Genomic DNA, 13,463 nt, shown 5'->3' on the forward strand with positions numbered 1-13,463 from the left:
CCTAAAATTCTTTCAGGCAAAGGACGGTTACATAATAAGACAATACATACCAGCAGAATGTGACTTTGCCCTCCCCACAGTCCCCCTTAAATAACTAACAGTGGAGAAAAAGGACATGGCTGGTCACTTTGGGTTCACTTAAGGTGAACTGAAATAGTTAAAAAATACATACAAAAAAGATCCTAAGTCTTAAACAGAATGCATGAATGAATTAAAAACTTATAAATAAAATCTGAAGCAAACAATGTGAAAATAATGTCCTCTTTTACTTACCTGCCCAGACCCAATTTCAGGGTCCAATGTTTCTCCTGCAAGAATTGATAACATCATACACACCTAAAGCAGCATTATGAATGCAGCTCCTCACTCTGCATAGGTGTTTGTGATGCTCAGATCTTGACAGGTTAAAAAAAAAGGCTTTTATTTACCTTTAAAATGTATTTGTAATTTCAGGGCTACACATTTGTTTTGTTCAGGATTGAATAATTTAACATTTTATACAATTATAATTAAAAAATTGTTTCACCTTTAATACTAAAAAAAAGGGAAAATCATCTTTTTATATATATACAAATACTTGGTGCACTGAAACTTAACAATGATTTACCCTCTACAGTGAGCAATGTCAAACATCAAAGCTATTATATCAAAAAGGAATCATAAAGCCTGAAGCTTTAAAAAGGCATGTTGTGCTGTTTCTGTGTCAGTATGTATTGTACATAAAATATTTTTTAAATGAAAATGCCTGATGTTCTGGTGTGGACAAACTTTATTTAAATAGTTTTTCTGCCACAGTATTGGAATTCTAACTGCATCAGTTCATAAAGTTGGTTTCACCACCTAAAATCAGGATTTTCTCCTCAGTTATCAGCACTCTGTGTATCTTTGGGGAGAGGAGTCCAAACTACTAAACTAGTCTAGGACATCCAAAATCTGCATCCAGATACTCAAATTGGCACTCACAGACTATTGTATCTGTACTGAGGTGGTGCTCAGAGGCCCAGGATCATGGCTTAATTTTGCTTGGCACTCTACACACAACAGTGATAATCCCAGTCCCTGCCCAGAAGAATTTACAATCTAATTTATGTATAGGAAATGTAGCCTAGTGCTTAAACCACAGGATTGAGAACCAGAATTTCTGGGTTCTGCTCCTGGCTCTTCCACTGATTCACTCTGCGACCTTGGATAGGTCATTGAACAGCTCCCTGCCTCAGTTTCCCTACCCATACAATAGAAGTAATGCTTCCTTAATTTACAGGGGGCATATGAGGCTTTATTATATGTTGGTAAAGCACTTTAAGATACTGTGATGGAGTTATAACGGTGCAAAGTGTTAATATAAATGCGCATTTTGTGTGCCCAATGTTAGTCTGAGTGATAGAATATGTCACCCCATTAAGTCACCCACTTTGGAAAGTTGGGCCTTGACTATTTATTTGAAGTGCAGCATTTCTGTGTTTGCAATATGGGAATACAAACTATTGCAATATCCTTTGCTATTTGCTGCATTTGAGCACTCCTCCCCAAATTCTGGAGGCATGTCTCCAAAGACAAGCCTGAATCTATCAGATTGTTTTTTATCCTATTCAAGGCAGATTTCTAGATCTCCAATTTCTTGAGATCTTCAAGACCCAGAGCAATAAAAGTATTACGGGTTCTTATCAATTCCTTCCCATATAAATTGCCTGAAATCTTGGTGATACTAGCTGTCTGGTGACAGGAGTACTACCTTTTTAAATGTCATTTCCTATATATGTGAATGCTTTTATTTTATACTGTGTTCAAGAGTTGTGGTGTGACATTGTGTCTTTGCTGGATGCCTGTCTCATGCTAAGGACATGAATGATACTATTGCTAATAACGCAATCACATATAATCCTGTTATACTTTTGAGTTTGAAAAAGGATCAAATTGCTTTTAAGCACAAATTTTAAAAAGGTAACCGTTTTTATAATCTGTTATTTTTACCATTTAACTTTTGAAAACACAACTTGAAAAGGGAATTTTCCCAGTTTGGATACTCTGTACTTCTAAAGAAGAATCAGACAAACTGGAGATATTTCTGAGTTTTCTAGAGGCTTAACTTTTCTTGTCCCTAGTGCATTTGTAGAAGAAAAATCCAGGAGGTTTTACAACCTCTCAATGAAGTGCCTGAGATTGTGCAGCAGGTGGAGCTAGAGACCTCTTATTTTCCTATTCCCTCTCAATAAATCCATGAACATTTTTTCCCTTGCTTTTAAGAGATAAGGCTTCTCAAATGGAAAACAACTTGCCTGCGTACCATATCTCGCTATGCTGACTTTTTGAAAAAGAAAATGTTAAAACCTGAGTAAGATATCTAGGCTGTGATTAAAGTACAATTATCACACTTTATTTCTGAAAGAGTCTCTCTGTTTGAGATGCATGCCCTATACCTAGGGCCCTACCAAATTCATGGTCCATTTTGGTCAATTTCACGGTCATAGGATTTTAAAAATCGTAAATTTCATGATTTCAGCTATTTAAATCTGAAATTTCATGGTGTTGTAACTGTAGGGGTCTTGACCCAAAAAGGTGTGTGTGTGGGGGGGTCCACAAGGTTATTGTGGGGGGGGGGTGTTTGCGGTACTGCTACCCTTACTTCTGCACTGCTGCTGGCGATGGCGCTGCTTTCAGAGCTGGGTAGCTGGAGAGTAGCGGCTGCTGGCCGGGAGCCCAGCTCTGAAGACAGAACCACCCCCAGCACCAGCGCAGAGGAAGAATGGCATGGTATGGTATTGCCACCCTTACTTCTGCGCTGCTGCTGGCGAGGCGCTGTCTTCAGAGCTGGGCGCCTGGACAACAGCTGCCGCTCTCCAGCCACCCAGCCCTGAAGGCAGTGCAGCAGTAAGGGTGGCAATACTGCAACCCCCCTAAAATAACCTTGTGACCCCCCCTGCAATTCCCTTTCCGGTCAGGACCCCCAATTTGAGAAACGCTGGTCTCCCCCATTAAATCTGTATAGTACAGGGTAAAAGCCCACAAAAGACCAAATTTCACAGTGGGAGTCCAGATTTCACGGTCCATGATGTGTTTTTCATGGCCGTGAATTTGGTAGGGCCCTACCTATACCTAAAACAGGACATACAGCTGGAACTGGCAATGTCTCTCAATCCAATAGAACCCTTTAAAGTACACCCACTGTACTAGCTAAAGAAGTGAGTATCAGAGAAGGGGAACATGGAACATGCAAAGAGGATGAGGGGAAAAAACAGAAGGAAAAGAAAAGAAGCTCCTTGGGCATGGACCATCTATTTGTGCTGTTTGTACAGCACCAAGCACAATGGGAGCATAATGGAGGGGCACACAGAGCCCTTCGTGGCAGGCCTGGATTAACCAATATGCACTGGATGCACTTGCACAGGGCTCCCATCTCAGGGAGTTCCTCAGCCACCAGAAAAAATAAACAGGGCCAAAAAGGGGGCAGGGCAGAGCCCCAAATTGCCATAGTACACAGGGCCTCTGATGTTGGTGGTGGGAAATTGATGGAGCCAGTGTGGAAGAAGGAGAAGCACACAGACTCCCTGCCATGGGGGAAAAGGCGGCGCGGGGCGGGGGGGGGGGGGATGAAGGGCGTATGGGGAAGTGAAAATGGAGATAAACCCAGAGCCACTGGTTTGTGTGGGGGAGAATGAGGGAACCTGGAATGGCAGAACAGGAGAAATGGGAGGCACACAGATCCTCTGGTGATGGCAGAAGCAGCACAGAGTCCCTGAAACAGAGGAGGATGGGAAGACAGCACACAGAGAGTTGTGGAGTGAGAAATGGAAGTATGCAAGGAGCCCCTTGTGAGTGACCCTCTAGTACATAATAATACTGAAAATGAATGAGAACTAGAAAGGTGAGGGATGGAAAAAAGGACCAGAAATGCAGAAATTACAAGAGGGAGAAACATGAGAGAGGGAAAAAACTAATAAAATAAGCAGAATTTTTTAGATTTTATTTTTCTGGTATATTAATATAGTAATATGTTTGGGTTTTAAATGTAACCAAATACACAGCTATTGGAGCCTTATTCCGCACTGTAGCTTGATGTCAAAGGGAGATTTACCTGAGAAAGGAGGTCCTGAATAGGACCAAGGAAATGGTAATTTGGTATAATCACATGATTAACAAATCCAGTCAGACTTCAGCAATTTCAGCCCATTTTTTACCAAACATTTAACTCCATTCTTTGTATCAATATAATTATTTTTATAAATAAGGAGGGTTGTCCATTCCTCAATTCTAGATTTTATACATCTGTCAGGTTCCACTCTGCATTATTCTTACATTAGCATAACAGGGTGAACAAATTAATTAAAAAAGGAATTTCTAAAAGGTCTTGAGTGAAAAGTCCTCAAAGGGTCCAGAATTTCACCCCTGGAGCAGACATTCATATGCAGCTACTTTACAAAATAGGAAGATATTATCTACTCCTGGGACATTACCTGAGAAGTGTTTTCTATCACTAGCTCATAGGATGTTCCTCCTGAACCAAAGTGCAGAATATCCCCTGCACCCACTTTCACTGCTGCATTCTGTATATGGCAATCATTAACGAAAGTGCCATGAAGAGAGTTGAAATCTTGAAGAACAAAGCTGTTTTCTGAATCGCTGAATTCAATGACTGCATGATGATCTTCAATACCTACAGACTGAAATTGCATAACAGTTTCAGAAATCAGTGCAAAGAATTTCCCAGAGTTATGGATCACAATGGGGATTTTGCTGGGATTTATTTTGCTTTGTCTCATCTGGCTAATATACCATAATATGTTTTGGCTCAGAGGTAGTCAAAATGGCTGCTGATTGCTCATCTATTATGCAAGATACAGTATTTTTTTTTATTTTGTTCAATGGCTAGATTTTTTTTTTAAAGCTTCACATTTTTGCATTTTATAAGCCAGACAGGTCATCTGAATAGGTACCAAAATATACAAGATCACAGCAATAAAAATGGATAACTGATGTTACAGATAGATGCATATGATAATAATGAAGGTATCAAATTAAGAACTTTCCCCTCCCCCTTGCTTCTTGTGATCTTTCTCTATAGCATATTATTTCATATCCAATCTAGGCCCCAATACTACAGACACTTAAAACATGAGTAACTTTGCACATTTAGTACTTCCATTGAACTCAGTGGGACTACTACTCACATATGCAAATATTTGCAGTATCAGGACCCTAGATTGTAAGCTACTTGGAGCAAGAACCTGTCTTTTTTTCTCTCTGTAGTGTAAAGCATCCTTGACACTTACTGTAGAGTGCTAATATACAAGTGTTAAATAGTACCAACACTAAGATCTACTACATATATTTCCGTGTGTGTTCTAAATAAAAAAACACTATTTAGACCACTTTTGAGTATGAAGGTGCAGACTATTTTCAGTTGGCTCTTTTGTTGACTAACTTGGGTGTGGTACACTTGAGTGTACAATACCCCTAATGTATGCTCATGGTTTAAAAACGCTCCTGTGTAGACACATCTGTGTTTTTTAGCAAACTAATCTCAAGAAAAGGAACTATTTTTAATTGTGATCTTAAACTTAATCACAGATGAAACAGCTGTAAAATGACATTCTGATCCAACCCTTATTCACATAGGGCTTGATTCGAAGCACCCCGAAGTCAAAGGAAAGTTTCCCATTGACTTCAATGGGCTCTGGATCTAGTCCCTAGCACTAATGAGGCATTATTTTCTATAATACCCTATCCTTTTCTAAGTGTTTTAGCTAGTTCATGTATGAACACCCTGTAATGATGGTGCTTAAGCTACCTCTTTGGCAAATTATTGAGTTGTCTAATTGAACTGTTGGTTCCTAAAGTCTATGTTAAGTTTTCCTTTTTTTAGTTACCGGCTGTTGCTTCACGTTATATGACCCTAATCCATATCAAATAATTCCTCTCTCTTTTGGTTGTCTAACTTAAATATTTAAACAGGTTCTCTAATTGCCATTTTATCCCTGTGGCTCTAAATGAAATCAAATAAACCACTGCTGACTAAGAAAGACTGGAATTATTATAAATGGGGTAATGAAGTTAAGTAAGAGTAAGTGCTGTAAAGAATAATAATGAAAATGTTATGCTCATACCTTCAGAACAAGATCTGAATCTTCATGTCTTCCTATAGTAGTTACTTTTGATCTCAGCATAAAAACACCATCTGAACTTTTTAAAAAGGCTTTCATTGTCTCCTCTTTTTACCTGTAAGGTTTTATTTTTTAAAAACTCATTTTCTAAGTGTTATCCAATGCACTTTTGCAATTACTCCAGTCAAAACATTTTGAATAGCTTAAATGAACAGTATCAAATAACATGGAAGAAATATCATAATTTATTTACAGGGATGCTGTCAGATTGAATTTAAAATTAAAGACAAATTCTCTACCCTGTGTAACTAAAAAAAAAAAAAAAAAAAGATTAAAACTGATTTTCAAGACAGCCTGAGAGAGTTACACATCCATTTACCATTAAAATTCAAATCCCATCCGAAGATAGAATTTTAAATATCTAATTTACTTTTTATACCATTCCTGCTATCTGAGACTGAGAGGCATCTGGAGACTGGTCAATTTCACTTTCACAGATGCTCCAATGTTTGGATTTCATGCAGGGTGAAAATATTTAGATCCAAACAAGCAAATGTTTTTATTGACCTTTTAAAAATATCATTACCAATGTTTCTTTGTAAATTTGTTTCCCCGCTTGCAACCTAGACTAGCTGACAGTTTCACTTTAGGAGGTCTAACATTCACAGCAGGGTGAGAAACTTGTGTACCCTCTGCAAAATTGGTATCCTATGCAGCTGACATCACACCAAAAAGATGACTACCTCCCACAGTGAGTTTCATCTGTAAAATACCAATTCTGCTTTAAAACTTTGCGTTCAGTCCTGCAAGTGCTCTATGCACAGAACTCACATTTCTGCTGGTATAAGTTCTGCACATCATTTTGAAATGCATTTCACAGTTCATCAGTGATGTGCTACCAATATTTTAACAAGGTTCTCCAATAACCATTCGCCCACGTAGCCTATGACAAATCCTCTGTTCAAGAAGCACTGGAGAAACTATTCATTTGCATTCCACTATATACAAACATACCTTTTATATCCATAGCCAGGAATGAGAATAACAGCACTTAGCAAACAAACTAAAGCTACATGTCATTGGAAAAGCCTGTACTATGATACTGAAAATTACACAACAAATATTGAGAGTGCAGCAGAGTTCAATATGTATAATTTGAAGGAGGGCATGAAGACCTATTAAGGTCTCCACATGTAAAGCTAGCTACATGCACTAACCTAATACACCATCATTGGATCCATTGCTGGAAAGCAGAGAGAATGGTTTGAGAATCGGTGCTGCCCCACTTCCTCTCACGAGGCTGTGCAAAAGCAGAAGGGTAGTAGCTCATGTTGAGTCCAAGGGATACATAATCATGCAAAAATCATGTGGAGAGAGGATATTCTAGGATATGTGTACCTGCAAGGGAGGGCTATATCTCAAGTTTCTACAGAAAAGTGGTCAGAGTTCAAGGGGCCATTGGTTCCTCAAGACAATGGTTCTCAACTAGGGGTACACATACCCCTGAGGGTACACAGAGGTCTTCCAGGGGGTACATCAACTCATCTAGATATTTGCCTAGTTTTACAACAGACTACATAAAAAGCGCTAGCAAACTTAATATAAACAAAAATTTCAAACAGACAATGACTTGTTTATACTGCTCTATATACTATACACTGAAATGTAGAAAACAATATTTATATTTCAATTGATTTATTTTATAATTATGTGGTAAAAATGAGAAAGTAAAAGCAATCTTTCAGTAATAGTGTGCTATGACACCTTTGTATTTTTATGTCTGATTTGGTCAGCAAGTAGTTTTTAAGTGAGGGGAAACTTTGGGGTACATAAGACAAATCAGACTCCTGAAAGGGGCACAGTAGTCTGGAAAGGTTGAGAGCCATTGGCTCAGGATAATGTGGGGGGAATTCTGGGCTTTGGGTAGTAGAAGGGCAATAACCAAGGGTGAGAAGGGAAACTAGCAAGCAGAGCATGGTGATGAATCCCTAGATTGCTTATTTCTTTGCTTTTTACGGTTTGCATTGGTGTCTGTCAACCTTAACTCAATTGTCCTGCTCTAACTATAATTCAAATGGTACAACTCCCCTAGTGGGGATTCAACTATACTGGTATAAATGTGCTTATACCAGGACAATTTATTCCTATCAGGAAGTGGAATAATAATCTATAACAGAATAAGGCATCTTTGTATGGGTATAACTGTGTCCACACTAGCTGTTTGACCGGTATAACTATATCACACCCCTACCAAATATAGTTACACCTGTACATAAACTGTGCATAGGCCAGGCCTTAGTTTTGAAGCTGTTTGTGTGGCGTTATGCTGGATCTCACACACATGACCGCAAGTATTTTTTAACCCTCTGTGTAAAGTTGCAGCCTCTGTCCCTGGCAGATTTCTAGCCCACCCACAGAACAGCCTGTACTGTACTGCCCCAGTGAGTCTCAGAAACAAAACTTTATCCTCCCCAGAGCCCTTAATCGCGAGGCGATGGTTTAGCACAGGGCAGGGTTCCTCTCCACAAGGCCCTTGGAGTCAAGAGGGTTGCCACCTACATGGGTCTCTTGGGTAAGTGGGCACCTTGCACAGGGGTGGCTGGGAGGGGGCTGGCCTGGCACCCCTGTGGAGCTCCATGGGGGCAGTGGGAGCCTTGCACGATGCAGGCGGTGGAGTTAGTGGGATTACTACACGAGGGGGCCCCTCACATCAGCGGGGGTTGAGCCGAAGGAGACTGGCCGTGCCAGTGGGAGCCTTGCACGAGAGGGCCTGGTGTCTCCTTGAGGTCAGTGGCGGCCTGGCACAAGGGCGTGCTGGGGTCAGTGGGGTCCCTCAGGGCAGCGGGAGCCTTGCCGGGCAGGGGTGGCAGGGCCCCAAGGGGACCAGTGGCGGCGCTGGGCGTCTTGCCCCTCAGGCCAGAGGGGGCCTGCTCCATTTTGGGAGTCCCGTCCCTGCAACAGCCCCTCGGGCTGGGCCGCCCCCAGCCCCCCACGCAGAGCCCGGGGCAGCACGAGCGGCCCTGCTGCTCCCCACTCACCAGCGCTGCCGAGGCCGCTGCGGGCATTAGGGCCCCGGGGGCGTCCCCCCGTCGAGCCAGGCCGGCCTGAGGCGGTGCTAGGCCTCTGTGTTACCCGGGTCTCCGGGGCAACCGAGGCGGAGGCAGAGCGGGGAGGCTGCCCCAGCGCTCGGGGCCGGGGCCGGGCTGCAGGCAGGCACCTGGCGGGCCGGGGGGGGGGGGGGGACAGGAGCGGCGCCCCCGCGGCTTAGGGCTGCACCCCCGAGCGGGCGGCGGGAGCGGCCCCAGCCCCGGAGCTGCGCTCGGGGTTGGGGGGGCCGCAGCGGCCCTGGCTGGGGCTCGTTGCACCCATTCCGGGGCTGGGGCCTTGCTCTTGAGACAGGCAAAGGTGAGCTATAAACACGGCTCACTGAGTCAGGGCAGCGGGGCTCACACTTTAGCGACCCCCCCCCCAGGGCCCCCGTTTTGATTTTAAACATTTCGGGGACAAACTGGTGAACAAGGAACGAAAACGACAGCAAGAATCCCGGCGAGGGGAGGGCAGGGGATGGGCCCTGCTGATAAAACGTGGGAATTCAGGAGGGGTCATAACTGTAAAAAGTATAAGGCTTACACTGTGCACCGACCAGCCCCCTGCCCACAGTGCTTGGAAGTTGTATTCCTTCCACCCCACCTACGCTTGGGGGTAGGATGACCAGATGTCCCGATTGTGTAGGACAGTCCTGATATTTGGGGCCTTTTTTTATATGGGCTCCTATTACCTCCCACCCCCCGTCCGGATTTTTCCTACTTGCTATCTGGTCACCCTACTTTGGGGAGGGAGAGGGGAAAGAGGGCTGCTGTTTCAAATTGTAAGGTTTTCAGGCCAGAACCCATCGCCTCCTAAGAATGGAGCTTTGGTCTGACCCAGTATGGCCATCTAGTCCAGTATCCTGTCTTCTGCCAGGAGAACTTGTGGCACCTTAGAGACTAACAAATTTATTTGAGCATAAGCTTTCGTGGGCTACAGCCCACTTCATCAGATGCATAGAATGGAACATATAGTAAGGAGATATATATATACACACATACAGAGAACATTAAAAGGTGGGAGTTGTCCTACCAACTCTAAGATGCTAATTTAATGAAAAGAAAAAACTTTTGTAGTGATAATCAAGATAGTCCATTACAGACAGTTTGACAAGAGGTGTGAAAATACTTAACATGGGGAAATAGATTCTGTCTTCTGACAGTGGCCAATGCCAGGGGTCCCAGAGGGAATGAACAGACCAGGGAATCATCAAATGATCCATCCCCTGTCGCTCATTCCCAGCTTCTGGCAAACAGAAGCTAGGGACACCATCGCTGCCCATCCTGGGTAATAGCCAGTGATGGACCTATCCTCCATGAATTTATCTAGTTCTTTTTTGAACCCTATATGTTTGTATAGCACCTAACCGACTTTGGGCACCACCCTACTGTAAATAATAATCAGCTAACCACAACAGGGCTTGGGTGGACCTGACTCCTGCACAAGAACAGAACAGCCTAGTGTAAACACAGCTCGTTTTCCATCCAGATCTCATCATCTATACCTGATTCTATAATACCCCTGTGGGCTAGGGGAAAGAGCTGTTTTAAAAACAAAAACAAACAAGCAAACACAACAACCACAGGTAACCTGTATGTGAGGAGGGATACAGAAATTAGACAAAGTTAACAATGAAAAAGACAACCTAAAAAAAACCCCACTAAGGGCCAAAGTATGCCCCGATTACACTCCATGCAATCATTTTAACTTCAACAGTCAACTGCAGATAAGGACAGAATCTGGTTCAAAATTGGATACAGAAAAAAATCCCAGTAACTCTGCCTTACCTATTAAAAACAATACTTTCACAATCCAGAGAAGTTCAAAGTAATTTTGAATTTGTACATTGTGATCATACATGACACTGTTTAATCCACATTTTCTAAGAATTTTTTTAACCTAGATTCCATAATGTAAAGTAACTGGTTTAAAAGAAAAAAAATTTGTTCCTAAATTCTCTTGCCATTGTGACAGACATTTTTCTCATGTCAGTTTTGTAAACCACAATTTCTTAACTGAGAGCAACTCTTCTGGCAACACAATTAGAAAGCAGGACAACTTGTTCTGTAGAACAAGTCTGAGCAGACAGTGCCAGTAATTTTTTTATTTCTTTTGAAGGCACATCAGTTTCATTAAAAACACCATGGAATTTCTTACTTGGTTTACGAATACCTTTAAAAATATATTTTACATTTCCATTATTTTCATTTTTTGAATTTCTCAGTTCAAAGGAGGAAAAGTTGGTTTCACTTTTCCAAATTATACTGTCAGATGGTATTATGTATTCCTTTACATAAGCTATTTCCACTGAATTTTCTTAAGGACCAGTAGAAAAAGAACTCTTTTTAAACAAAACCAAATTTTTGGTTCTAAGTTGATTCAACTCTCTAGCTCATTCTTTCCCTTTTACAGCCATACTATTTCTTGATTGAAACATTAAAATAATGATTACAATGAAGTCCAGTAATTTTACTCCTGCTAGAAAAACAACAGAAGACTGTAGCTCAGCTCAGATCTGCTTGCTTTAATGCTGTGTCTGTGCTGGCCAAGAAGCTAATAGCAATAGCATTTAAGATAAGTTCTTGCTAGAAACATGCCTTACATGGAGTTTGAAAATTGAATTATGAAAACATATTCTCTTTGTGCTACAAACATTATCATCCAGAATGTTTTAGGAGATAAAAATAGCATAGAGGTTAAAAAAGCACAGAGGCCTGCAGATAATGAAGGGAACAGGGAACAGATTTGGACAAAGAAGGAACTGTGGATTAAAAGAGTTTTACTGTATTACCTAGAAACCGATATCCACTTCTCACATCTTTCAGGACTTGTGATGGGTGTTGCAGCTAGCCAGCTGACATAATGGTGCAATACTCAAGCGGGCAGTATGCTGGTGAGGTTATAGCCACCACAGATGTATTCACCTATAAAGGTCAGGTACGAAGCATAATTCTGTGTTTGGTTAACGAACTTTGTAACTTATGTAATACCAAAGAAAAATTCTGCAACCACTTTGTACAGATATTAAGAGGAACAGAACTCTTGTTTTACTACACATGCAGTCTTTCAGTATCTTGTATTGTACCCATTTGGTATATTATGATCCCTGATATAAATAGGAGCAACTCCATTGGCTTCCGTGGCTGGGCACTTCCTTAAAGCAGGTCTGAATCGGACTCAGAATTCTTGACGTGCTTATATGTGGGGCTTATATAAAGTCAGAAAAATCGTATGATTTATACCTTTTTTCCTGTATATGCACAGCATAGCTTAAGATCTTGTTTCTTGGGCGGTGTTCTACTTCCTTTTGAGATTTAGTCATAATTCATTTTGACTTCTTGTCTCATTCTCCCATAGAAAATGTGACCCATTCACTAGTTCATACACTATACTGAACCATATCCAAGTGACTGTTGTGTAACAAGAATGTTCACCCAAGCTTGATTTTGTTACCTTTTTTCTTGGCTATTGCAGCCTGGGGTCCCCAGGTTCTTTCCCAAGTGAAGCTAGAGTAGTAGAGTCTCACTACTCCAATACTATGCAGAATGATTTAGTATAATCATCTTAATTAGCACACTTACCCCAAACAGAAACATAGCATATAAATGACAGTAGCCTATGCTAATTAGGACAAAGATTTGACTGCTGATTGATATTCATTTGCTGTATTTCATTAATTTCTGTTTTTTAATCCGTTAACACATTTTAGATGCTTTCTTAAGGCACAACTGACTAATGTGACATAATAGATTTGGGAAGTGAACAGAGATTTTTTGCTAGCAAACACCCAAATCATACGTGATAGTTGCTGGAAATAGGCAGACAGATAACTACCATCCATTGTTCAAAATCATTGAAACGCACTACCTTGGAGCTGCTCTCCCTGGCAAGTATCCAAATTAAATGGGTGTGCCATGTATGATGTAGATTTAGTATATCTTACATCTGAGTCAACTCTGGCCATTTGCTAGCACCAACCCATAGCTGGTGTTTCCTTCAGCAACAGCCCTGAGGTTGTTTCTTTAATGACCCAATGCTGCTCCCAGTGAAAGAACTCCCACTGAGTCTTGCAGGGAGCAGGTTTCAGCCCTCTGTGCCTAGGTAATCTTTTGATATAGAGAAAGGGAATTATGATAGTCACCACAATAGGGCAGCGTCAGATCCAAAAAGCCAGTTTAGGAAGAAAATGACAAGACCATGCTGAAGAAGGATTACTTTGTAGTCAAGAGACTCTGCCTTGAAACTTGGCACAAAGTAGCTTCACAGCCAAAGAAACAG

At 41.5% G+C, this 13,463-nt stretch overlaps 1 protein-coding gene across 1 annotated transcript in view; it reads right to left on the minus strand.

The window, feature by feature from the left end:
• FHAD1 (forkhead associated phosphopeptide binding domain 1) overlaps positions 1-6,197 on the minus strand; it is a 53,905-nt gene extending 47,708 nt beyond the window's left edge. The window contains exons 1-2 of the mRNA XM_065421400.1: positions 6,102-6,197; positions 4,452-4,658 (exon numbers count right to left, since the gene is read on the minus strand). Coding sequence (XP_065277472.1) covers positions 4,452-4,658; positions 6,102-6,197 — 303 coding nt within the window. The remainder of the gene's footprint in view (positions 1-4,451; positions 4,659-6,101) is intronic.
• Positions 6,198-13,463: the final 7,266 nt, after the last annotated feature.

This window comes from Emys orbicularis, chromosome 22 (assembly GCF_028017835.1).
Source record: "Emys orbicularis isolate rEmyOrb1 chromosome 22, rEmyOrb1.hap1, whole genome shotgun sequence".
In the NCBI taxonomy this organism is placed as follows: domain Eukaryota; kingdom Metazoa; phylum Chordata; order Testudines; family Emydidae; genus Emys; species Emys orbicularis.